The sequence below is a fragment of the Embiotoca jacksoni genome, unplaced genomic scaffold, assembly GCF_022577435.1.
Source record: "Embiotoca jacksoni isolate LCO1_2020_lvr unplaced genomic scaffold, fEmbJac1.0.p SCAF_151, whole genome shotgun sequence".
NCBI lineage: Eukaryota > Metazoa > Chordata > Actinopteri > Embiotocidae > Embiotoca > Embiotoca jacksoni.
In genome coordinates this window covers 44,817-67,294 of record NW_027185287.1, presented here as the reverse complement: position 1 = coordinate 67,294, position 22,478 = coordinate 44,817, and the positions used below count along the sequence as shown (strand labels likewise).

The 22,478-nt window shown below is 42.6% G+C and overlaps 2 protein-coding genes across 3 annotated transcripts; both read right to left on the bottom strand.

Moving 5' to 3' along the window:
• Positions 1-453: 453 nt before the first annotated feature.
• LOC138198464 (urocanate hydratase-like) lies at positions 454-4,016 on the bottom strand. The gene is made up of 5 exons (XM_069149895.1): positions 3,984-4,016; positions 3,044-3,172; positions 2,844-2,942; positions 2,682-2,755; positions 454-1,571 (listed from the first exon to the last, which is right to left on the bottom strand). Exons 1-5 carry the CDS (start codon positions 4,014-4,016, stop codon positions 1,334-1,336), a joined length of 573 nt encoding a protein of 190 aa, XP_069005996.1. The 3' UTR covers positions 454-1,333.
• LOC138198466 (NACHT, LRR and PYD domains-containing protein 12-like) lies at positions 3,720-19,791 on the bottom strand. Of its 2 annotated transcripts, XM_069149896.1 has the most exons (12): positions 19,606-19,791; positions 18,826-18,975; positions 17,998-18,117; positions 16,954-17,189; positions 14,981-16,760; positions 12,824-12,997; positions 11,935-12,108; positions 8,754-8,930; positions 7,992-8,165; positions 7,061-7,234; positions 6,296-6,469; positions 3,720-5,575 (listed from the first exon to the last, which is right to left on the bottom strand). In XM_069149896.1, the coding sequence occupies exons 1-12, from the start codon at positions 19,641-19,643 to the stop codon at positions 5,566-5,568; spliced, it is 3,381 nt and encodes a 1,126-aa protein (XP_069005997.1). In that variant the 5' UTR covers positions 19,644-19,791; the 3' UTR covers positions 3,720-5,565. The 2 variants fall into 2 exon arrangements, with proteins under 2 accessions (XP_069005997.1, XP_069005998.1); XM_069149897.1 differs by lacking the exon at positions 7,061-7,234.
• Positions 19,792-22,478: the final 2,687 nt, after the last annotated feature.

The window sequence follows — 22,478 nt, the reverse complement described above, 5'->3', positions numbered from 1 at the left end:
ACTGGAAGGAGAGATAGAAAAAAACTAAACAAATTGAAGCCTCAAAAGTTTCACCGGGAGAAATGAACTCCAAACATCAGCAGAAGGAAAAAGTGCTGCAGAGGTGACGGATGATCAGAAATCAGAACCACAAACAGAAAGAAACATGAGAGGGAGGAAGGAGGGCAACACACGGTCCAACATCCTCCAGAGGTTCAGAGTGGAACAGGAGACGCAGCGGGGCCAACTAGTGGTGGAGCTGTGAACTGCAAGCTGAGTGCAGAGGATGAGGAGAGGAGGAAGAAGCCGCTTCGAAGCTCAAACCAAACTGATATTTCTCGTATTGACCTGCAGTGATTCTCGACTCTGCTGCTCAACAAGGACCGACGATTTCAAAAAAAGAAAAGAAAAGAAAACACTGAAATCTTTAAGTTAAAGAACACAAGACAACATAATTATATTTTTGACTTCATAACAAACTCGATTAATATTTGAAATGATCAAGACTGAATAACTTGGTATAATTTTCCTTTAAATGGTGATGATTTAAGTTTCCAAAGAAAACAACAAATCTTATTCTAAATAAAAACTGCATGAATGTGTCTCTTTTTTGAGCTTTGATCTGATTTTGGATTTTTATTCCACGTATTGAGAAGATGATTGTGATCAGCTCTAGTTTTAAAAGTCAGTCCTGCAGGACAGACATTTTTCTAAAATCAGTTTTTTTTTCTGGGATCTCATTTAAGGCTGTTTGTTGTCAATCAAACTGCACAAACGTGAGTCATGTGCAGATTAGTCTGTCTCCATCTTTGCTGCCAGAACGAGCTTCCTTTATGTTTACTGGACGAGTATTTAGAGATCTGGAACCTGCAGCTTCTATTTATTACTTTTATTTTCTATGTTGGGGAAACGGGTCCAAATGTTAGGTCACTCTGGCAGCTTTAACTTCCTGTTTGAGGGTAATTCAGTCTTTAACTTCTGCTTTTTACTTTCCAAGTGAAGAACTGCACCTTGTTTTCCTTTGTAACAACATATAATAAACAATGCAGACATTGTTCAACCATGAGTCCATCTGATATTATTAAACTAACTATTTTTTTATAGACAAATCATACATAAATAACTCCTCTAGGTTTTATAGTTGATACGGGCTTGCTGTTTAATTTTCAGGATATAAATCAAGAATATAAATTATTAAAACAGCCTATAATATGGTAAATATTTTTATTTTATTGCATTCTGTGTTTTTACGGCAGATAACTTACTGAATGTAACATGAATGCTTTTTTAGTTATTTATTCCTAGTTGAAATATATTTGACTCCAGCTGCTGGTTTTCCTTTGCTGAGTGGCTGTTAGCCCACCGTGCAGCACGTGTTCATCCTGCACGGGGAACGGCACGGTGACGCACAGCTGCCTGTTCTCCTCCATGGAGCGCTGGATGGTCTCGAAGGCGTTGGAGCTTCCAGACCAGCAGCAACGAGCCATCTGGAGACGTTGGAGACGTCCCAGTCGAGCATCAGACCGGCTCTCTTCGCCGCCTCCTCTGAGCCGTCCAGCAGCAAACCAAAGCCTCCATTCATGACTTCACCCCTGCAGGACAGATAAGAGTCACAAACACACACAGACTTAAGTGATGGATTATTTTAAAATAAAGATTCAAACAGGTCATTACTAGCTCTTTAATCAGTCGGCCCTACCAGCCAACACCGTCGCTGTTGTGCAGGAAGACCCACGTTCTAGTTTAAAAGAACATGGAAAGAAACAGCTGTGAAAAAGGAGAGAGAGGTGGTACTGCAAGTAACCAAGGTTATGAGTTCAATTCCAGCTGTTTTCATATCTGTACTAACTATTGAAGGTTCTGTGTGGACTGTAGGACGTCAGAGTCTCAGAGTTAAACTCATCTGGCATCGCTGCGCACGAAACAAGGCATGAAACTGTTTTTATTTTCCTCAGTTCAATCGTTCACCTGAAGGTCTCTGCCTGTATGGAGCCAAATCTGGGACAAAAGTTTAGTTCATTCAAAAAAGAAATTCAAAACTTAATGTTAAGGATCAAATCTTAAACTTTAAGTCTCAAATTTTAGTTTTTCAATGTCTTTTCTTTTTTAAATGAACAAAACTTTTGATCCCAACTTGTCTCCATAAGCTGCCGCCCCTTCACACAGTTCATCGATAAACAGCAGCAGAAACACGCTGATCAAATTCTGGTGGTTCAGGTTGTCAATTACAAACTCGAGCGTTCAGTCATTTACGAACATTAAATACATCATAAATTTCTAACAAATGTATAAAAATTCAGTGAGCAAAGATGTCTCATTTTGTTGAATCCCCGTCACCTAAATTCCTCCTCTCGTTTCTGCTCATTTGCATATAAAACTGGAAAGTGAGATCCGATCACAAGTGGGCATGATAACGTCGAGTGAGAACAGTCGACTTAAAGCTGACCTCTTGTGATCCAATCAGGTGGAAACAGCCTCAATATGTCTGGAAGGTTTTCTTTTAAAAATATTATAATAACATGTTAAAAATACTGTTTTTTAATTGATCACAAAAGCGTTTTTGCAGACAGTTAAAATTTGTTTGAGATATAGTTTGTCACAGTCATAAATATGTCCATTATTTCTGTATTTTTGGGACCTGATTTGAAGCGTTTCTTTCTGTCAGTTTATGAATGTATGTATATTAACACGTAGCATCGTACACATTGGAGGTCTCTCTGAAGGGGCTGTCGGTGCCGCTGACATCATGATGATCTCTGCTGATGACCACCGGAGCCTGAACAGGAGAAACACCAACAGACACTGAAAACATGCAGACGGCAGTAAATATGAAAATAATCTCAGCGGACAGTTGATCTTCTTACCGAGACTCGTCCATCAGCGACGGCCCGGTTGACGGCCAAAGCGATGCCGACTCTTCCTCTCTGGTCCGAGTAGAGGATCCTGGCTTGTGATCCCACAACCTTCAAGACAGAACACAGCAGAGGAAATCCCGTCTAGATGTTTTAACCTGTGTGGTTTACACTGAGAGAACACGGTGGTGTCAGCGGCCCAGTAAACAGACCGTTTTGTGTTTTCCCTCCTCTCGGATCCAGCGGATGTTGTCGTCGTACTGCTGTTTGATACAATCGGACGCGTGGGCGCTGATTTCCTCCAGGACGGTCGCAGCAATGTCGTCGGTCGCAGCGAGATCCTGGGGGTCACCGGATGGGCTGACGGTGTTATCAGCTCATCGATTGGACCAAAATTGGGTGTTTATGTCTTTATTTCAATGGACAACAACCAAATACAACACTCCCTATACTGATGAACTTGATAGGAATATATGGCCAACGATCAGAATATAAAATAAATACTCCTAAAACTCAGTTTCTTTCACTCAATTATAAACCAATAAAATTCATGACGGAAACTTGTGAGTTCAACTGGAATTTAAGATCTATAAAATATTTGGGTGTGACAATTACTAATGACCTCTCCGAACTTTATAAAGCAAACTACAAAAGATAAACCAGGACATACAAAATGATTTGGGAAGATGGTCCACCCTGCTACTAGACTTAAACTCAAGAATAGAAATAATGAAAATGAATGTGCTATCCAGACTTCTTTACCTGTTCCAATCACTACCAGTAGAGGTCCCCCAGAGCCAATTTCTAATGTGGGACAAAATAATATCAAGATTTATCTGGGGAGTGTGGAGGTCAATTTCAGCAGACAGGTCACAGATGAGGATGGAGTGAAGATCAATACATAAAGAATTCTTTATTTACACATGCGCATGGGGAGAAGTTCATCACTGTGCTAAGCAACGAAGTTCTACCCCGTATACAAACACAAATACAGTTTTTATACTCTCTTTGCACAGAAGTGGGCTGGGACGTTATTTCACAGAATCCATACATAGGTCCATATATGGATAAGTGCTGAGCACATACATCCAGCTGGTTTCACTTATATCGGAAATAACATTTAGTGTTGTTTAACAAAAACATGTTTGTGACTAGCAGGGAGTATATAGAGTTCAACTCCGCCATGTTGTTTCCATAGTGTCACAACAGGGTAAAAATATATAAGCTGCTATAATATTATGTTATCCTATGTTAGATGTTTTAATAAGATATGTTAAGTTATAAATCATAACATGTATATGAACAGGAGATATGAAAGATCTCCACAGGAGGAAAAAGACCCAGAGTTAGAAAGGAAACCCTCCAGCTACCCAAAGATAACGGTGGAACGGCTCCACCAAAGGTAAAGGAGTTTTACTGATGCACAACTGAGACCTCGATACTGTTGGTGCAAGCCAGATTTTGAAGAGAAGTGGAAGGACATCGAAAAAGAAATAATACACCAACCAATTCAAAATATAATTGGAGACAAAGAGCTGCAAAAAAAAAAATCAAAACAAATTAGATTCAACAACACTTCATTGATTAGAATTATGGTTTAAATTAATACAAAATTACAAAGGTGTGGAAGAAACCAAAATATTAAAATGAGTAACATGATAGCAAATTCAAACCAGCCCAACACGATCAAGGATTCAAACACCGGTCAACCAAAGGAATGACAGCTTGGTGTGTTCTAGAAAGAGACGGAGAGTTGGACAGCTAATTGCAGAAGATGATTGGCAAAAAAAAATTGGAAAATCCATCCGACATCCAGCAGCTCACGGACTTGGAGGGAGTTCTCCTGGAAAAACTTGTTTCGAGTTTTTCAAGAGTCAACAACTAAAAAGACACCAAAGGTGTTGGAGAGAATGGATCAGTAGATGGAGATCACTCACTCGTGTATTTTGGCAATGTCAGAAAATAACTGTTTTGGGAAATGGTATGTAAAGTGCTACAACAAATATTAGGATACAAGATGCCATTGAACTGTAAGACACTTTATCTCTGTAATTTCACTGAAGAAATAATTTCTGGAAATGACAGATATTTGGTGAAAATACTCTTAGTAGCATGCAAAACATCAATTACAAGGAACTGGAGGAAAGTAGAACCACCACCAAAACATCAATTGTAGAAGAAATCTACACAATGGAAAAACTGACATGTAATGAGATTAAAAAAAAAAGCACGACTGGACGAGAAAATGGAGAAAATAGACAGAATTCAACATTTGAACTGTCGACTTAAGAATGGAGCTGTGGAAAAAAAAAAGAAAACAGCACTGTCCAACATAAAAATGGAAATGTATACCCCAGGCTGTTTGAGTTATGTTATGAGTTTTTGGAAAAGTTATTGTTATGTTGTTCTGCTTTGAAAAAAATAGAGATTTAAGTGAAAAAAAAATAAAAGTCAACCGCAGTGTGAAATCAAAGAGGAAACTTGGTTTCTCGTGGCCGCCGGGAGAAAACGCCACCGCTGGTTATTTACAGCTGACCTGCTAACACGCTGTCATTTTATCACAATATGTTACTAAACACAAAAACCACCACACAGATTTAACAACGAACATCATGAGATCATCATCATCATCATCATCGTCCTCCCGGCCCAGTCAGAGTCTCTGTACACCTGCTGCTGCTTCAACCTCTCTGATCATCAGGACACACACCGTCCTGTTCTCCTTCACACATCATCACCTCCATCTGTAGAGAAGCAGAGAGAACAGAGGTGAGAACCGAGTGTCTGCAGAGACTCCCTCCATCAGCTGTCAGTCAGTGATGCAGTACATCAGAATAAAGAGCAGCAGGACTTCAGTCCTGTTCAGAGCAGCCGTGCAGCAGCCTGCTTCCTTACAGCTCCAACATGTTAACGTGTTGGAGAGAACATGCTGAGCTCCAAGCTCACAAACAGTTTGAGGAAACAAACTGCTGAGTCTGGACAACAACTGGACTCCAGCAGGTTTGTTGAACCACCATGGTTACTAATATAATGCTGGTTCTGTGATGTGCAGGCTGCAGTCAGACTGATCTCAGAGCTGTTCAGGGTTGAAATGAGAGAATAAACAGTCTGAGATCAGATGTGATGGACGAGGACCGCCGTCTCTCTACTTCCTGTCAGCTGGAATCAGCTTTACTTCCTGCACACATGAACTCATCAACAACAGTCGTCTCCATAGCAACTCAAACTCAAGCTGATCTGATTGGCTGACTGTAGTCCCTCTGTCTCTTCTCACAGCTGCACTGAGAAGGTTTTCAGGAAACACTAGATCTTTGATACCAACTGGGTTTGTTACATAACTGAAAGCAGCACGGAGCGACTGCAACCCTCTACTGACCTCACAGTCTGCAGTCATGAACATGAGACATGAACGAGCTGCTGATTAAACAGAGAAGATCTACAAGAGTAACAGACAGTGAACTTACTCCAGAGTCTCCAGTCTACAGTGTGGACTCTCCAGAAAACCACACAGCTGCTTCACTGCTGAATCCTGCAGCTTGTTGAATCTCAAGTTCAGATGTTTCAGATGGGAGGGGTTGGACTTCAGAGCTGAGACCAGAGAATCACAGCTGATCTCTGACAAACTGCAGCTCCTCAATCTGAATAAAGAATAAAAGATGGAGATAAAATCACGCGTGATCAATTTGAATGACTTTGTCCTTCTGTTATTGAGGATCTTCATCATGTCAGCCTTCTACTGACATTATCCAAATGTCAGCACAACATTCATCCACCTCTTCATGTCAACACAGATCAATAAGATGCTGCTCACCTCCATCAGGTCTCTCATTACACCATCACTACTCTACTGATACTTTAAACAGCTGCAACTGATGATGTGCTTTCATCTGAGTGTGTTGTGAAGGATCAATATCAGTGATCAGACTTTATCTGTGAGGTCACACTGAAAGAAATCGTTGAGTTTCAACAGATCAGAGTTCAGAGGATCTTCTGTTTCCAGCTGAGACTCTTTAACACACATTACAAGCATTCATTTAACAATCATCAGAGAACATTTTCTACACTTTCTGCAACAAACACTCGTCTGTTGGGACGACTCACTGAGTTCAGGACCAGAGAACAGAACATCATTCACAGCTTTAAGGATGGAGGTTCTGTTTATACATGAATGAGCTGCAGCTGCTGATTAAACAGAGAAGATCTACAACAGTAACAGACAGTGAACTTACTCCAGAGTCTCCAGTTTACAGTGTGGACTCTCCAGAAAACCACACAGCTGATTCACTCCTGAATCCTGCAACTTGTTTTCACTCAGGTCCAGATGTTTCAGATAGGAGGGGTTGGACTTCAGAGCTGAGACCAGAGAATCACAGCTGATGTCTGACAAACTGCAGCTCCTCAATCTGAATAAAGAATAAAAGCTGTGAGTTTAGAATCATTCAGTGTTTCATGGTGTGTTCAGAGCTGAAGAAGGTTCACAATGTACAAATTTAGAAAATGGAAACTCCAAACAGCTGCAGGTTGAAACAGAAGCAGTGAAGAAGAGCTCTCATTAATATGAATGACAACATGCTGCTGCTTCAATAAAGACGGAGTGACTTCAGCTCTTAAACTCTGCAGCTCCACCAGCGGCTCCATCTATACAAACTCACGTTGTCCAACAAACTGATCCCAGATTCCACTGAAGATCCTCAAGTTTCCAAAGAAAACAAACATGTCCGACTGAATGTGGAAGAAAAGTCCATCAGATGATCAAAACTACATCCACATCTGATCTGATGTGATGCTGTTTGAATATTTCAGTCCAACATCATCACATGACTCCAGACCAGTGTGAACAAGCACATACTGAACATTTATTTGTTGCAGTCTGATGTTGTGAAAAGATTTTGTTTTTTATTTCAATGTCAGACTTTAAGGTGAAAATCCAGAGTTTCACAGTCGATCATCCAGTGAAGGATTTTTTTTCTTTTATGAAGGTTTTAAATGTGGACGTTGCTCTGCCACAGTCAGCGGACTAAACCAGTGAAGAAGGAAACAGACTTTCCCCTGAAGATCCTCAGTGTGGATCAGTAGAATATCAGCTGGTGTCTGCAGTTTAGTGTCACCACAACTTTCACATCATGTTCATCTCAGCACAACTAAAACATGGTGTCTTACTTCAGAGTCTCCAGACTACAGTGTGGACTCTCCAGAAAACCACACAGCTGCTTCACTCCTGAATCCAGCAGCTTGTTGTCACTCAGGTCCAGATGTTTCAGATGGGAGGAGTTGGACTTCAGAGCTGAGACCAGAGAATCACAGCTGATCTCTGACAAACTGCAGCTCCTCAATCTGAATAAAGAATAAAAGATGGAGATAAAATCATGTGATCAGTTTGAATGACTTTGTCCTTCTGTTATTGAGGATCTTCATCATGTCAGCCTTCTACTGACATCATCCAAATGTCAGCACAACATTCATCCACCTCTTCATGTCAACACAGATCAATAAGATGCTGCTCACCTCCGTCAGGTCTCTCATTACACCATCACTACTCTACTGATACTTTAAACAGCTGCAGCTGATGTGCTTTCATCTGAGTGTGTTGTGAAGGATCAATATCAGTGATTAGACTTTATCTGTGAGGTCACACTGAAAGAAATCGTTGAGTTTCAACAGATGAGAGTTCAGAGGATCTTCTGTTTCCAGCTGAGACACACATTAACACACATTACAAACATTCATTTGACAACCATCAGAGAACATTTTCTACACTTTCTGCAACAAACACTCGTCTGTTGGGACGACTTGCTGAGTTCAGGACCAGAGAACAGAAAATCATTCACAGCTTTAAGGATGTGGGTTTTGTTTGTACATGAAGGAGCTGCAGCTGCTGATTAAACAGAGAAGATCTATAACAGTAGCAGACAGTGAACTTACATCAGAGTCTCCAGTCTACAGTGTGGACTCTCCAGAAAACCACACAGCTGCTTCACTCCTGAATCCTGCAGCTTGTAGTTGTTACTCAGGTCCAGATGTTTCAGGTGGGAGGGGTTGGACTTCAGAACTGAGACCAGAGAATCACAGCTGATATCTGACAAACTGCAGAACCTCAATCTGAATAAAGAATAAAAGATGGAGATAAAATCATGTGTGATCAGTTTGAATAACTTTGTCCTTCTGTTATTGAGAATCTTCATCATGTCAGCATTCTACTGACATCATCCAAATGTCAGCACAACATTCATCGGTTACGTTTTGAGAACAGGACTGGACCCAAAAGGACGACGACCCTGAGCTGAGGACGAGAAGACGGAGGGACTTGAACGGTCACATAGTTTACATGGATTTCCAACAGCCAGACACGAGACAGATAAACAGTGAAGAGGTTTATGTGGAAGTGGAGCGAGCTCAACCCGAGAGGTTCAGGTCAGGAGTTCTGGTGGATTTGGAGCGGGCGGCTGAGGAAGCCGAGATCTGGAGAGCTGGCAGAGCTGGTGAAGGTGAGCGGCCGGATCAGGAGGACTGCAGCTGCTGGAGTTTTCAAGGTGGAGGGAGACCGGAGAAGCGATGTGGTGAGTAACTGAGTCGGTGTGGCCGGAGCACAGCGGGACCGAGCGGCTGAGGAGCCGGGTCGTGGTAGCTGAAGACAGGCAGAGCCGATCGGGTAGGTAGCCGAGCCGAGGTGACCGTAAACCGGCAGAGCAGCCGAGGTGAGCGGCTGGAGGCTCGGCATGGCTGCGGGTCAGAGATGGAGGTGAAGCCGAAGCAGAGCAAACGAGGAACCGACGACAGGAAGACTGGTCTACAGGTATCAAAAGAGGTTTCAGAAAGAAGATGAACTCAGTAAAATTAAGGGGCCCATCAGGAGTTCCAGCACTCCGGGAGACTGGACAATCTGCTGCTAAGCAACTGCAGCACCGCAGCATTTAACCAGAGGAGGGCTGATGAGGAGGTTGCGTCCAGGTGTGTGGCAGCTGATCGACGTCAGGTGGAATGAATGAGGAATCTGCAGGGGGAGGAGCTAAGCACAGAGCAAACAGACACAGACTGACAGGATACACAAGGAAAAGGGAAACTAAAAGGGATCAGAGGGCTGGACTACGAAGCAACTTCAACATACTCAGGCTTTCTTTGTCTGAGCTGCTCAACAAAGATGAAACTCTCCATCAGAGAGAATCAGTACTACGATGGTGCTCATCAACTTTCTCTGGTAACTCAGGCTTTCTGGGGCCTGTTTCACTAAACCTAGATCAGGGATTAAACCGGGATTTTCCAGGTATCCTGACTAACAGACATATGAAGGAGGAATTTTACCAAATCACAGTAGAATGAATTAGAGATTATGTGTGTGTGTATTTGTGTTTTTTGTTGTTGTATTATTATTTTATTTTTTTGCTGCTGCTGTCTACCTGTTGATGCTCTTTAATTAAAGCAGCAGTGTTTCCTTTATTTACATATTTGGTCCTTTTCCTCCTCGTATGCTTCCATTAAAAGCTGTTTCTCACTGGGATTTTAGCATCATCACGCCTCTTTTCCATTTCTCCATCAGTGAATCTGTGATCTACCTCGTGGTCTTTTCAAGACAGCCGTAAATGCGCATTCATTGGGATTAATTCCACCCAGCTTGAACTTGCTGCACCTGATCAGCAGGCTTGTTGTGAAGCAGCTTCATCCATGATGCAGTGACTGGGCTCGGTCAAGCCTGGCTTTACTCTCTTATCTGGATATCTTCATTCTGCTTCTGTGAAACAGGCCCCTGGTTTCAGCTCTGAGCACATTCACATGAAAGAGGAGGAGTTTGCAGCATCTGACCAATCACAAACTTGGACGAGTGTTCTGACATCAGAGCGGCTCATTTTAAAAACCAGAAGCAAACTATGATTTTAAAAACCTACAATGAAGTTAAACACATAATCCATCTGAAAGCAGCACAGCAGCAGCTGCTGAATGATGAAGGATGTGATGTAAAAAAAAAAAATCACCAACTGTGTGAATGTAGATAAAGTTTAAAGACTTTTCATATCTGTTAAATTTCATAGAAAGATCGGACTAATTACATGAGGATATTTCATTAAATTAATGTATTATTATGTGTATTCTCATGACGTGTATGAACGTTTTAGTCTCATCAACCTGCAGCCTCGGAGGAGTCGAACGGACCAAGGAGCAAATAATACATGAATATAAAATCATAATTCAAAGCTGTAGGAAGGTTTACTGTCAGAACTTATGAATATAAAATCATAATTCAAGCTGTCAGAAGGTTTACTGTCAGATCTTATGAATATCTCTTTCTCTCCGTCTCCCCATCTCTCTGTCTCTCTGTCTCCCTGTCTCTCTGTCTTTCTGTCTCTCTGTCTCACTGCGTACCGAGGTCCACTGGATCTTCTCTGATTGGTGATGTCATTTTTCAGAGAGATCTGATTGGTCAGAAGGCGGTACTTTCTTATGTTTTGATCTGATATCTCCAACATAATCTGATCTGGACCAGGTTAAGTTTGTAGCATCAGATACTATAGTGATCTAGCCAGGTTATAAGAGAGTGACCTTGGTGACACTGACAACCATTTAGTCTCAACATACCTTACTAACCCTGATTTCTGGCTTCATAGTTCAACCCTCAGGGAAGACAGGAAACTGGTGGATCCTAACATCATCCACCTCTTCATGTCAACACAGATCAATAAGATGCTGCACACCTCCGTCTGGTCTCTCATTACACCATCACTACTCTACTGATACTTTAAACAGCTGCAGCTGACGATGTGCTTTCATCTGAGTGTGTTGTGAAGGATCAATATCAGTGATCAGACTTTATCTGTGAGGTCACACTGAAAGAAATCGTTGAGTTTCAACAGATCAGAGATCAGAGGATCTTCTGTTTCCAGCTGAGACTCTTTAACACACATTACAAACATTCATTTAACAACCATCAGAGAACATTTTCTACACTTTCTGCAACAAACACTCGTCTGTTGGGACGACTCACTGAGTTCAGGACCAGAGAACAGAAAATCATTCATAGCTTTAAGGATGGAGGTTCTGTTTGTACATGAATGAGCTGCAGCTGCTGATTAAACAGAAGGAGATCTCCAACAGTAAATGACAGTGAACTTACTTCAGAGTCTCAAGTCTACAGTGTGGACTCTCCAGAAAACCACACAGCTGCTTCACTGCTGAATCCTGCAGCTTGTTTCCACTCAGGTCCAGATGTTTCAGATGGGAGGGGTTGGACTTCAGAGCTGAGACCAGAGAATCACAGCTAATCTCTGACAAACTGCAGCTCTTCAATCTGAATAAAGAATAAAAGATGGAGGACAACAGATCAGTTTGTCCTTCAAAGAGTAACTCTGTCCTCTCTGTGACTGTGGATCATCAACATGTCGGCCTTCTACAAACATCATCAGTTACTTCCAAACTTCAGTCAAAGATTCCATGTAACTTCAGTTTCAGCAGCTCTTCACTGATTTTCTCTGCATGTTACAATAGATTTGAAATCCATCACAAACCCAGCAGAGGGACAGATGACTGAGAACAACGTTGGTTCTTTGACTTCCTGTCCCTCCACTGCAGCTCACACAGGAAACACAGCGACTGGATCTGTGAACTTAGACTGCTGAGGACACGGATCACTGTCAACTTTACATGTTCACACACAACATGGCTGTGGATGATTTTGTCCATCTGGTACCACTGGAGTCAGGTCATCAGAGGATTTCTTCCCAGACATAGTGGACAGGAGGGGGGACTGCTGACACGGACACGTCTTTTCATGTCCATATGGACATGTGAGTGTTGTATTCAAACACGTGTGTGAACCTGTTTGCTCAGACAAACATGCAGATGCTTTATTATTTGGTTTCTGTTTCAGTCTGAAGGTCTGAAGCTCATCAGGACTTTTCTGAAAGCTCCGAAGTTTATTGAGATTTGTGCTCAGAAATCTCCAACATGAACTAAAGTGTGACACATGAACAGAGAAGAACTACAGCAGCAGTCAGTGAACTGACCTCAGAGTCTCCAGTCGACAGTTCGGACTCTCCAATCCAGCAGACAGCTTCACTCCTGAATCCTGCAGGTGGCTGTGACTCATGTCCAGATGTTTAAGGTGGGAGGGGTTGGACTTCAGAGCTGAGGCCACGACTTCACAGTGAGTCTCTGAGAGTTCTCCACATCCTATTAATCTGTGATGAGAGAATAGAGAAAATGTGCTATTATAAAAGCATCAATCAACGTTATAAAGAATTCAGTTTGATTTATTTAGCACCAAATCAGAACTTTATTCATCTCAGTGCTCTTTAACACAGTAAAGTTCTTCCAACAGAACAGCAGAACATCCCAGAGAGGAACCCAACAGTTCAACATGAGCTATAGCTGGAAGAAAAAAAAAAAACTTTAACAGGAAGAGCCTCCAACAGAAGCAGAACCAGAGATGGAGAACATCTGTTAACAGAACCAGACTCAAGAGGTGGAGAACATCTGTTAACAGAACCAGACTCAGAGATGAAGAACATCTGTTAACAGAACCAGACTCAGAGATGGAGAACATCTGTTAACAGAACCAGACTCAAAGATGGAGAACATCTGTTAACAGAACCAGACTCAGAGGTGGAGAACATCTGTTAACAGAACCAGAATCAGGGGTGGAGAACATCTGTTGACAGAACCAGACTCAGAGGTGGAGAACATCTGTTAACAGAACCTGACTCAGAGATGAAGAACATCTGTTAACAGAACCAGACTCAGAGATGGAGAACATCTGTTAACAGAACCAGACTCAAAGATGGAGAACATCTGTTAACAGAACCAGACTCAGAGGTGGAGAACATCTGCCTCGACCGGTTCTTCTGTTCTTATTTACATTTTACACAGCGTCCCAACGTTTTAGGAAATGGGTTTGTATCTGGAGAGACCGGCTGTCCCTGAAGATTTCTTTCTTATTGTTAAAATGGAGTAGAAATGCGAGAATAAAAGAATCTCTTTTTCTTCCAGCACAAGTGAAGAAGGGAAACCAGGTTGTACAAACACTCCCTGAGATTATTCATCTCCAAACTGTCTCTGAAGTGGCCGAGGCCTCTTAACGTCCTGCTGGGGATCAGGATCCACTGACAGCTGGGAGCTTCTCTGGGCCACATACACAGTTTGTCTGACAGCACCCATTGGATTGAGCAACACAAAGTACAATGAAACAGTTCAAGGACTCAGTGAAGGTCTGAGAAAGAAGATGGTAGATTTACACGACTCAGGAATGTGTGTGGGAGACATTTCTAAATATCTGCAGACTCCAGGATCATCAGTTCAAACAACTGGACAGAAGTACAAGTTACTAGGAGGAGGAGCCACATCACCGAGGTCTGGAAGAAGACCCAACTGTCCCCCTCAGCAGAGAGGAAACTGGTTAGGATGGTCAGGAACAAGCCAAGAAGCAGTGAGGCACAGATGTACCATGAAGTGGAAGCTGCTCAACACCAGAGTCTCTGTCTACAGTCAGCTGAGTTTTACACTGCAGAGGACTGAGAGGCTGCCGTCCAACAAAGAAGCCTCTGCTCCAAAAGAGACACCTTCAAGCTGGACAACACATACAAACCTCACTTCCACTTTATCAGTGACCTGAGTGAAGTGACTGGATTTCACTGAGAGTTTATATTGTAGCTGTAGTAGTCCTGAATGCAGCTCTGTTACCACCTCACTAAATGCTGCATCACATGTTACAGGCTGTTGTGCTGCTTTCTTTTTAATATCATTACAGACTTCACGTCTCCACATGTCAGAGTTCAGCTTTCCATCCTGACACAAACTGAGCTCTCTGTTCACGACACCATGTGACAGCTGACGTAACACAAAGGATCAGAGCTGAATACAGCTCAGTGTCATCAATACCCATCAGTTCAAAAAGGATGGATCGGCCCGACTGGAACATCCCAACTAATGATCTACTGACAAATGAAAGGTTCACAGATCATGTAGAAATACCTGCAAATCAACAGTTTGATCATCTGATCAGCATTAATCACAACCAGCTCGAACAATCTACATTTGAATCCTCACAGCTTTTTAAACAACACAACTGACCATCAGCTGTTTAAACTAAAGAAATACATCCTGTGTGTATATGAAGAACCAAACTACTGATCTGATTGATAACGTTAATGATCACGTGGACTCACCGAGCCGTCCTGCAGTTCCTCACAGCTGGGATCAGCCTCCGTCGTCCCTCCTCTGATGTGTTGTACTTCTTCAGGTCCAACTCATCCAGAACCTCCTCTGACATCTGCAGCATGGAGGCCAGACCTGAGCAGTGGATGTCAGAGAGTTCCTTCTCTGATCTGTTCTCTGACTTCAGGAACTCTTGGATCTCCTGATGGACTGAGAGGTCGTTCATCTCCATCAGACAGTGGAAGATGTTGATGCTTCTGTCTGGAGAGATTTTATAACTGTTCATCTCCTTCAGGTTGTTGATGGTTCTCTGGATGATCTCTGGACCATTCTCTTTCTGACCCAGCAGGCCTCCTAAGAGTCTCTGGTTGGACTCCAGAGTGAGGCCATGAAGGAAGCGAACAAACAGGTCCAGGTGGCCATTCTTACTTTGGAGAGATTTTTCCATGACTCTCCTCAGGAAGTCATCCAGAGATGAGTCTCTGTCGTTTCCTCCCAGGAAACCCTGCAGCACCTCTGTGTTCCTGGTGGAGTGACAGTGGAACATGTAGACTGCAGCCAGAAACTCCTGAACGCTCAGATGAACAAAGCAGCAGACTGTTTTCTGGAAGATCACACACTCTCTCTTGAAGATCTCTGTACAAACTCCTGAGTACACCGAGGCCTCTGTGACATCCAGACCGCACCGCTGCAGGTCTTCTTGGTAGAACATGATGTTTCCTTCCTCCAGATGTTCAAACGCCAGCCTCCCCAGCTTCAGAAGAACTTCCCTATCAGCCTCTGTCAGCTCCTGTGGACTCGTCTCGTGTCCATCGTACTTCTTCTTCTTCCTCTTGGTCTGAACCAGCAGGAAGTGTGAGTACATGTCAGTCAGGGTCTTGGGCAGCTCTCCTCTCTGCTCTGTGGTCAACATGTGGTCCAGAACCGTAGCGCTGATCCAGCAGAAGACGGGGATTCCACACATGATGTGGAGGCTCCTGGAGGTCTTGATGTGGGAGATGATGCTGCTGGACCGCTCTTCATCACTGAGCCTCCTCCTGAAGTACTCCTCCTTCTGGGCGTCAGTGAAGCCTCGTACTTCTGTCAGCCTGTCCACACACTCTGGAGGGATCTGATTGGCCGCTGCGGGTCGGGAAGTTATCCAGACGAGAGCCGAGGGAAGCAGATTCCCCTCGATGAGGTTTGTCAGCAGCACGTTGATGGAGGACTCGTGAGTGACATCAGACACAAGCTTCCTGCTGCTGAAGTCCAGAGAGAGTCTGCTTTCATCCAGGCCGTCAAAGATGAACAGAAGCTTCCAGACAGCGAGCTGCTCTGCTGACACCTTCTGTAACGTTGGATGGAAAACACGGAGCAGCGTGAGAAGACTGTACTGCTCATCTCGGATCAAGTTCAGCTCCCTGAACGACAGCAGAATCACCACACTGACATCCTGGTTCTCCGAGCCCTCAGCCCAGTCCAGAGTGAACTTCTGCACCGAGAAGGTTTTTCCAACACCGGCGACGCCGTTGGTCAGAACCACTCTGATGGGTCTCTGCTGGTCGGGGAAGGCTTTAAAGATGTCGTGGCACTTGATTGGAGTGTCATGGAGGATCTTCTTCTTGGTCTCCAGCTGCCTCACCTCATGTTGGGTATCAACCTCTTCACTCCGTCCCTCTGTGATGTAGAGCTCCGTGTAGATCCTCTTCAGGAGGGTTCCACTTCCTCTTTCATCACTTCCTTCAGTCACATGTTCACATCTCCTCCTCAGACTGATCTTATGTTCATCTAAAACCTGCTGCAGACCAACATCTGGACAAAGACAAGAACATCTGTCAAACTAAGAAAAAGAAGCTGCACACAAACCAAAGACAGGAAGAAGAACCTGGTTCAGTTCTGTTGGATTTACAATCATTTAAATGTCTGATGTAACAAATGAGACGGTATAAAACAACAGGTCCAGTTTTCAGAACCAAGTCCTCAGCAGACAGATGGACAGTCTTACTTTGTACAGTGCTGGTCTGACTGGCTGTCTGCGGTCCAGGTCTGGTTCTGGATCTTTGTCCACACTGGGGACAGGAGGAGTCTCCTGATGGAGCCGACTGGTCCAAGTAGGAGGTGATGCACTGTCTACAGAACTGGTGTCCACAGCTGGTGGAGACGGGATCCTTCAGGACGTCCTGACACAGAACACAGCAGGACAGCTGCTGGTCCTCAGAGACACCCCTCCTCTTCCTCACTCTGTCAACACATTTCTTCATCACTACAATAATCTTCTGATGGTTGTTCAAACTATCAGGATTGAATGTTTCTGTCCAGAAGCTCAGAGGACACAGAGGACAGTAAAAGAGAAGCTACAGTCAGTCTGTGATGAAGATGATGCTTCCTTGTGTTTCCACTGTCCTGCTTTCAGAGACTCTAATGAGCTGCTCTTCCTGTCAGGCTGTCTTATTAAACACTCAGTGATTTACCTGCAGTTCTCCATTGATACTAACACCTCACTTCCTGCAGCCCTTTCACAGTAAAAGCCTTCACAGTGTTACAGTAACAGTGGTGCCTCTGCTTTTACTTTTTCTACTTCATAGGTTTATTGTTTCGTTGTCGTGTCTCTGCTTCTATAAACAACCAAATGAAACATGAGTGAAACACAAATATTGAAACCAGAGAAGCCGTCTGAATCAGATTTTACCTGCAGAGAACGTTTATAGAAGTTCTGCCCTCAGATGTTTGTTCTGGACCTCACAGAACAATCTACTGTATGATGGAGATAATCGAAGCTCAGAGGTCCACTTACTAAAGCTTTCACATGTTTATAGGCTGAAACATGTTTTCAGTGGAAAAACTGGAATACTTTGTTGAAGTGTGAAATGTGAAATAGAGGTTTTCTGGTGTTTTACTACAGAAATACTTTCAAACTAAAATCCTCCTGATTTTAAACTGCACAGATAGTTCTGCTTCATGAATGAAAATATTTCAACTAAGCATTTTGTCTTCATACTCAATGTATCATCTTCCATGTGGTCAGTTTACAACAACAACAGTCTCTTACTTTGAGTCTGAAGGTCCTGGTTCAGAGCTGAAGACTGGAGCAAGTCCTTTGGACTGATCACTCTTCAGAGACAGACAGATGGATCCTGGAGACTCGGCTCTCTGGCTGTTGAACTGATCTCTGCAAACACAAACATGTTTTTATCTATTTTATTCTGACCTGTGAAATGAATGAACATCACTGAAAAATGAATGAAAAACAAAACAAAGTCCTGATTGAAACAAATGCTGCTGATGTGTTTCCACTTCTTGTCTTATTGATTCTTTCCCTTCAGTTCAGGTTGATTTCACACATGGAGAACTGTCTGTTTCTTCATTACTGTGCAGGGTTCCACTTTGTTGTGTTTGTATGGTTGTTGTTTGGTTCTTAAAATAACTGAAGCATCAGACTGTTAATACTGAGTACTCAGGTTGCTGCTGTTTTGTGATAGAAACTTAAAGAACATTTTACTTTTTCTTTTCCATATTTGACTGTTGTTCATAAACATATCACATATTAATTGAAGGGAAACCAAGCACAGAATAAAGGACTTTCAGTTAACATCAATAAGGTAGAGTCTGAAACTGTTTACAACACTTGGAATGATGCTTTACAGTCTAAATGAAGAGAATTTGCAAAACATACTGGGAATTTGAAAAAATTGCAAAGACATTTTATTGACTGAGCATTTTATAAAGAGAAGTTACGTTGAACCCTGCAGGTGTGAACAGGACCTGTGACACGACGGCAGCTGTTCCAGGCAGTGACGTCAGCTGCAGAACCTCAACACACTAAGTTCTGTTATAACTGACAGTTTGGAGGTTCAAAGGTTGGTATCAGTTCTCTTACTTTGAGTCTGAAGGTCCTGGTTCAGAGCTGAAGACTAGAGGCTGATCTTTGGACTGATCACTCTTCAGAGACAGACAGATGGATCCTGGAGACTCGGCTCGGTCCTCATCTTCCTCCACACAAACACTCATCTTCTGGACTTCAGTCAGTCTGAGAGGAAAACCAGGAACACTGAGTGAGAGCTCAGAACAGGAATCAGGACAAACAGGCTGTTTAAGAGTCACAGAGAAACAGAAACAGGAGGAAATACCACACACTAGTTTTTACTCCTTTTCTTCCAGTCTAGTTGGTACATTATCTCTCTTCCCTTTATTTTCTCCATGTTTCCCTCCCATGTGTCTCTTCCTTAGAAATTATATAAATATGTGTCACGTCTTTCTACCTGGTACTGGATTATGAGCTTTATAGAAACAGATACTGAATTTAAAGGATGTTACAGCTGAAAGACAGCAGACTTCTCCTCTCCATGACACCTGGAAATGAAAAATCTTTCAATGATTAAAGTTGTTTCTTCCTTCATCAATCAGACCTACAGCTGCCACACATCCAACAGTTTCAGGTAAACAGTAAATGTGTTGTTTTCTACCAGCTGCATGTGTTTCCTGTCCAAACGGTGTGACGCAGTTTCAGAGCAGCTGGATCAGCTGAAGTTTGTGTAACCACAGATGGATCAAACTGATGAACTCATTTAGACTGTTCTTCCCTCCACAGTCCACAGGGAGAAAAGTGGCTTTCAGACTGACAGTAGAATAATAATAATAATGTTGTGTTAACACTCACCTGCCTCTGCAGTCAGTTTCCCAAATCTGACCCGTCATCTCAAAATGGAGTCTGAAATAAAGCTTCAACACATTTTTACTTTCGCTTTTCTCTCTTTGGTCTCATGTAGCATGAGCTGGTAAAGTGTTGCTCCTCCCCTCTCTGTTTACAAGAAGGCATGTTCTGTTCTGTTGTGTGTGTGCGTGTGTGTGTGTTTGCGTGTTAGTGCGCGTGTGTCACACGTGGTTTCCTAAGTGTAAGCCTCAACAGCTTGTCGCAAGGCATAGTGGGAAATGTAGTTTTGAATGCTATCAAATTATCTGTAGTTTCCTATGGATTAAAATTGATTTTACTGTCCAGTGAAGAAATCAATTCTCATCTATCTCGGAATATGTAGAGAAACCCACAGGAACGTATTGAAGATTTAAAAACTACTTAGAAATGAACTGTATTAATTAACTATACACTCTAAAAAATAGAACTTGAGCAGTAGTTGAAGTAATGTAATGTTTTCAATGAGTCTCACTAACTTTTCTGCGTTAGTGATGGCAGGGTACTTTTGTGACCTATATCAACTTAATATTACAAGTTGCTCCCTTAACGTGTTATTCTAATTTCAGTAAAAGCACGTCAGTTAAATCAATTGAGTTGATGTAACTTTTTAAATCAAGTTGAATAAACTTAATTCAATTGTGTGTTACAAATTGTAGTAATTTTATTAAGTAGGTCCAACTATTTTCTTTTTAGAGTGTAACCGTTAATATCAAATAAAATACTGAGGCTTTTAGAACAAAATTCATTAAATTTCCAATCAAAAGGAAATCTGAATGTTTCAATGAGCTGCAGCGGATTTAATGGACTCTGCAGGAACTTCACGTGTTTGCTGTTGCAGCTCTTTGTTGTGAACACAAAGCTCTCGAAGAAGTGTGTTCTGGGGAACTGCCGAGTGTCACGAAGAAAGCTCGGGATGAACTGAAAGCTGACAGCTGCACGCGCACAGTGAAACACGGCGCTACGGCTCGCGACGTTTATATGACAAAGTGGGTCAAAGTTCAAGACCATGAACTAGTTTGTGCCAGTTGTACACATGATACATGCAACAGTACAGACTTTGTAAGTGCAGCTGCAGTACGTACTAAAAGTAAAAAAGAAACAGTATGCGGTTGTGAACGCAGCGTGAAACACGAGAAGGAAGAGGAGCTCCACACACGCTCCGTTTGACTGTCCTTGACCAACAGCGCCGCCTGCTGGCCAACAGCACCGCATTACAGGCACAATCACTGGCTGAGATCCGGTCGGTGTTGTTGGAGCTCAGCTGTGGACACTATTTCTACTTTCTACAATATTTATATATACTGTATATCTGGGGCGAGGTGGTTATGTATATATATATATATATATATATATATATATATATATATATATATATATATATATATATAAATATGCACGCGTGTCCTCGTTACTAACAGCTTGTATCTGCTCAGTGTTTGCTCAGGATATTTCCCTTTAGAAGATACTGATGGCTCCACGTGTATGTTTTAAACCAGGTCTGTTCTCTGAGGCGGTTGAATGTGTTACTTTGTGCACAGGACAGTGACTCTGACTGGATTTCTGTCTTTTCAGGCATAAAAAGAAATGTGACAATTGTGCTGAAGGTGATCCAGATGGAAAATAATGTCTGCAGACAGAAAAATGGGACCAAACAACCATTCTGAAAACTGCTTTTGTAGAAACAACAGTCAGAGTCAGAGAAGCAGGAGGTTTGATAAATGTTAAGGATTTCACTCGTCTTTCACTTCACAAAGTGTTCCAGGTGAATTCATCTTCAACACTGGAATGAGTCATTCGATAAATGTTGGAGCGTCAGGGTCACACGTGGAGGTCAAAGGTCAGTGGCCGAGCTCTCGGCTTTATTCAGACTTAGAAGCTGTAACAGAGTGAAATAGGAGGAGATCCTCGGCCTGGAGATTCCTTGTGTTTTCTCTAGACCTCCAGCCTCCAATGAGAGACCCCCTTCTAAAGGCCAACTACTGCTGCAACAGCGCCATCTGTCTGCAGGGAGGACACAATCAGAGAGAGACATGTGTGTTTCTTTTATTTCCTTTTCGAGAAAGTATAAAATACTCTGTATTTGAGGAGAGATTATTCTTTTCCCTTTTAATCCTCAGGACGACTATCTTAAATAAAAAGGTTAAGTATATGATTAAACTAGACTCTGATGACACTGTCAGTCTCTGCTTGAAGTTCTCTTCTCCTCTTCTTTTCCTCTCCTCCTCCTCTCCTCTTCTCCTCCTCTTCTCCTCCTCTTCTCTTCCCAGTAACACATCCCAGTCAGAGTCTCTGTAAACCAGCTGCTGCCTCAACCTCTCAGCACACACTGTCCTGTTCTCCTTCACACATACACACACACACATACACACACACTGTCCTGTTCTCCTTCACACATACACATACACACACACTGTCCTGTTCTCCTTCACACACACACACACACACACACACACACACACACACACACACACATATAAATATATAAATGACACACACACACACACACACACATATCAATATATAAATGAACAGTCTTGAGTAGCAAACTGCAGCAGCATTATTTTGAACAGAGCGTTTTCTTTGATAGTATTTTTACTGTTCAGTAGTTTTCCTGCAGCCCCTCATCAGTAATGATTGATCCGCCTGCCATGAGTGATATGAAACTGAAACTGAGAGTTTCTGACTGACAGCTCAGATGATGCTCTGATCATTTCAGGCTGAATTCATGAACTCAGCAATAACTATCAGCTGGTTAGTGGTTAGTTTAATAGTTAACCCATGTTGGTATACTTTAGTTGACTGTGTGTAGCTGCAGGCGACGAACTTCCTGGATGTCTCGA

What these genes read in the sequence shown, in the direction of transcription:
- LOC138198464 (XM_069149895.1), bottom strand. Translation starts at nt 4,016, where the DNA reads ATGGCGGAGTTGAACTCTATATACTCCCTGCTA. An exon ending in AGGAGGGAAAACACAAAACG is followed by an intron (nt 2,943 to 3,043) that starts GTCTGTTTACTG and finishes TCTGTCTTGAAG; the next exon opens with GTTGTGGGATCACAAGCCAG. An exon ending in TTCAGAGAGACCTCCAATGT is followed by an intron (nt 1,572 to 2,681) that starts GTACGATGCTAC and finishes TCTGTCCTGCAG; the next exon opens with GGGTGAAGTCATGAATGGAG.
- LOC138198466 (XM_069149896.1), bottom strand. Translation starts at nt 19,643, where the DNA reads ATGACGGGTCAGATTTGGGAAACTGACTGCAGAGGCAG. An exon ending in CCAGGACCTTCAGACTCAAA is followed by an intron (nt 17,190 to 17,997) that starts GTAAGAGACTGT and finishes ATGTGTTGACAG; the next exon opens with AGTGAGGAAGAGGAGGGGTG. An exon ending in TGTAGACTTGAGACTCTGAA is followed by an intron (nt 8,931 to 11,934) that starts GTAAGTTCACTG and finishes TTCTTTATTCAG; the next exon opens with ATTGAGGTTCTGCAGTTTGT.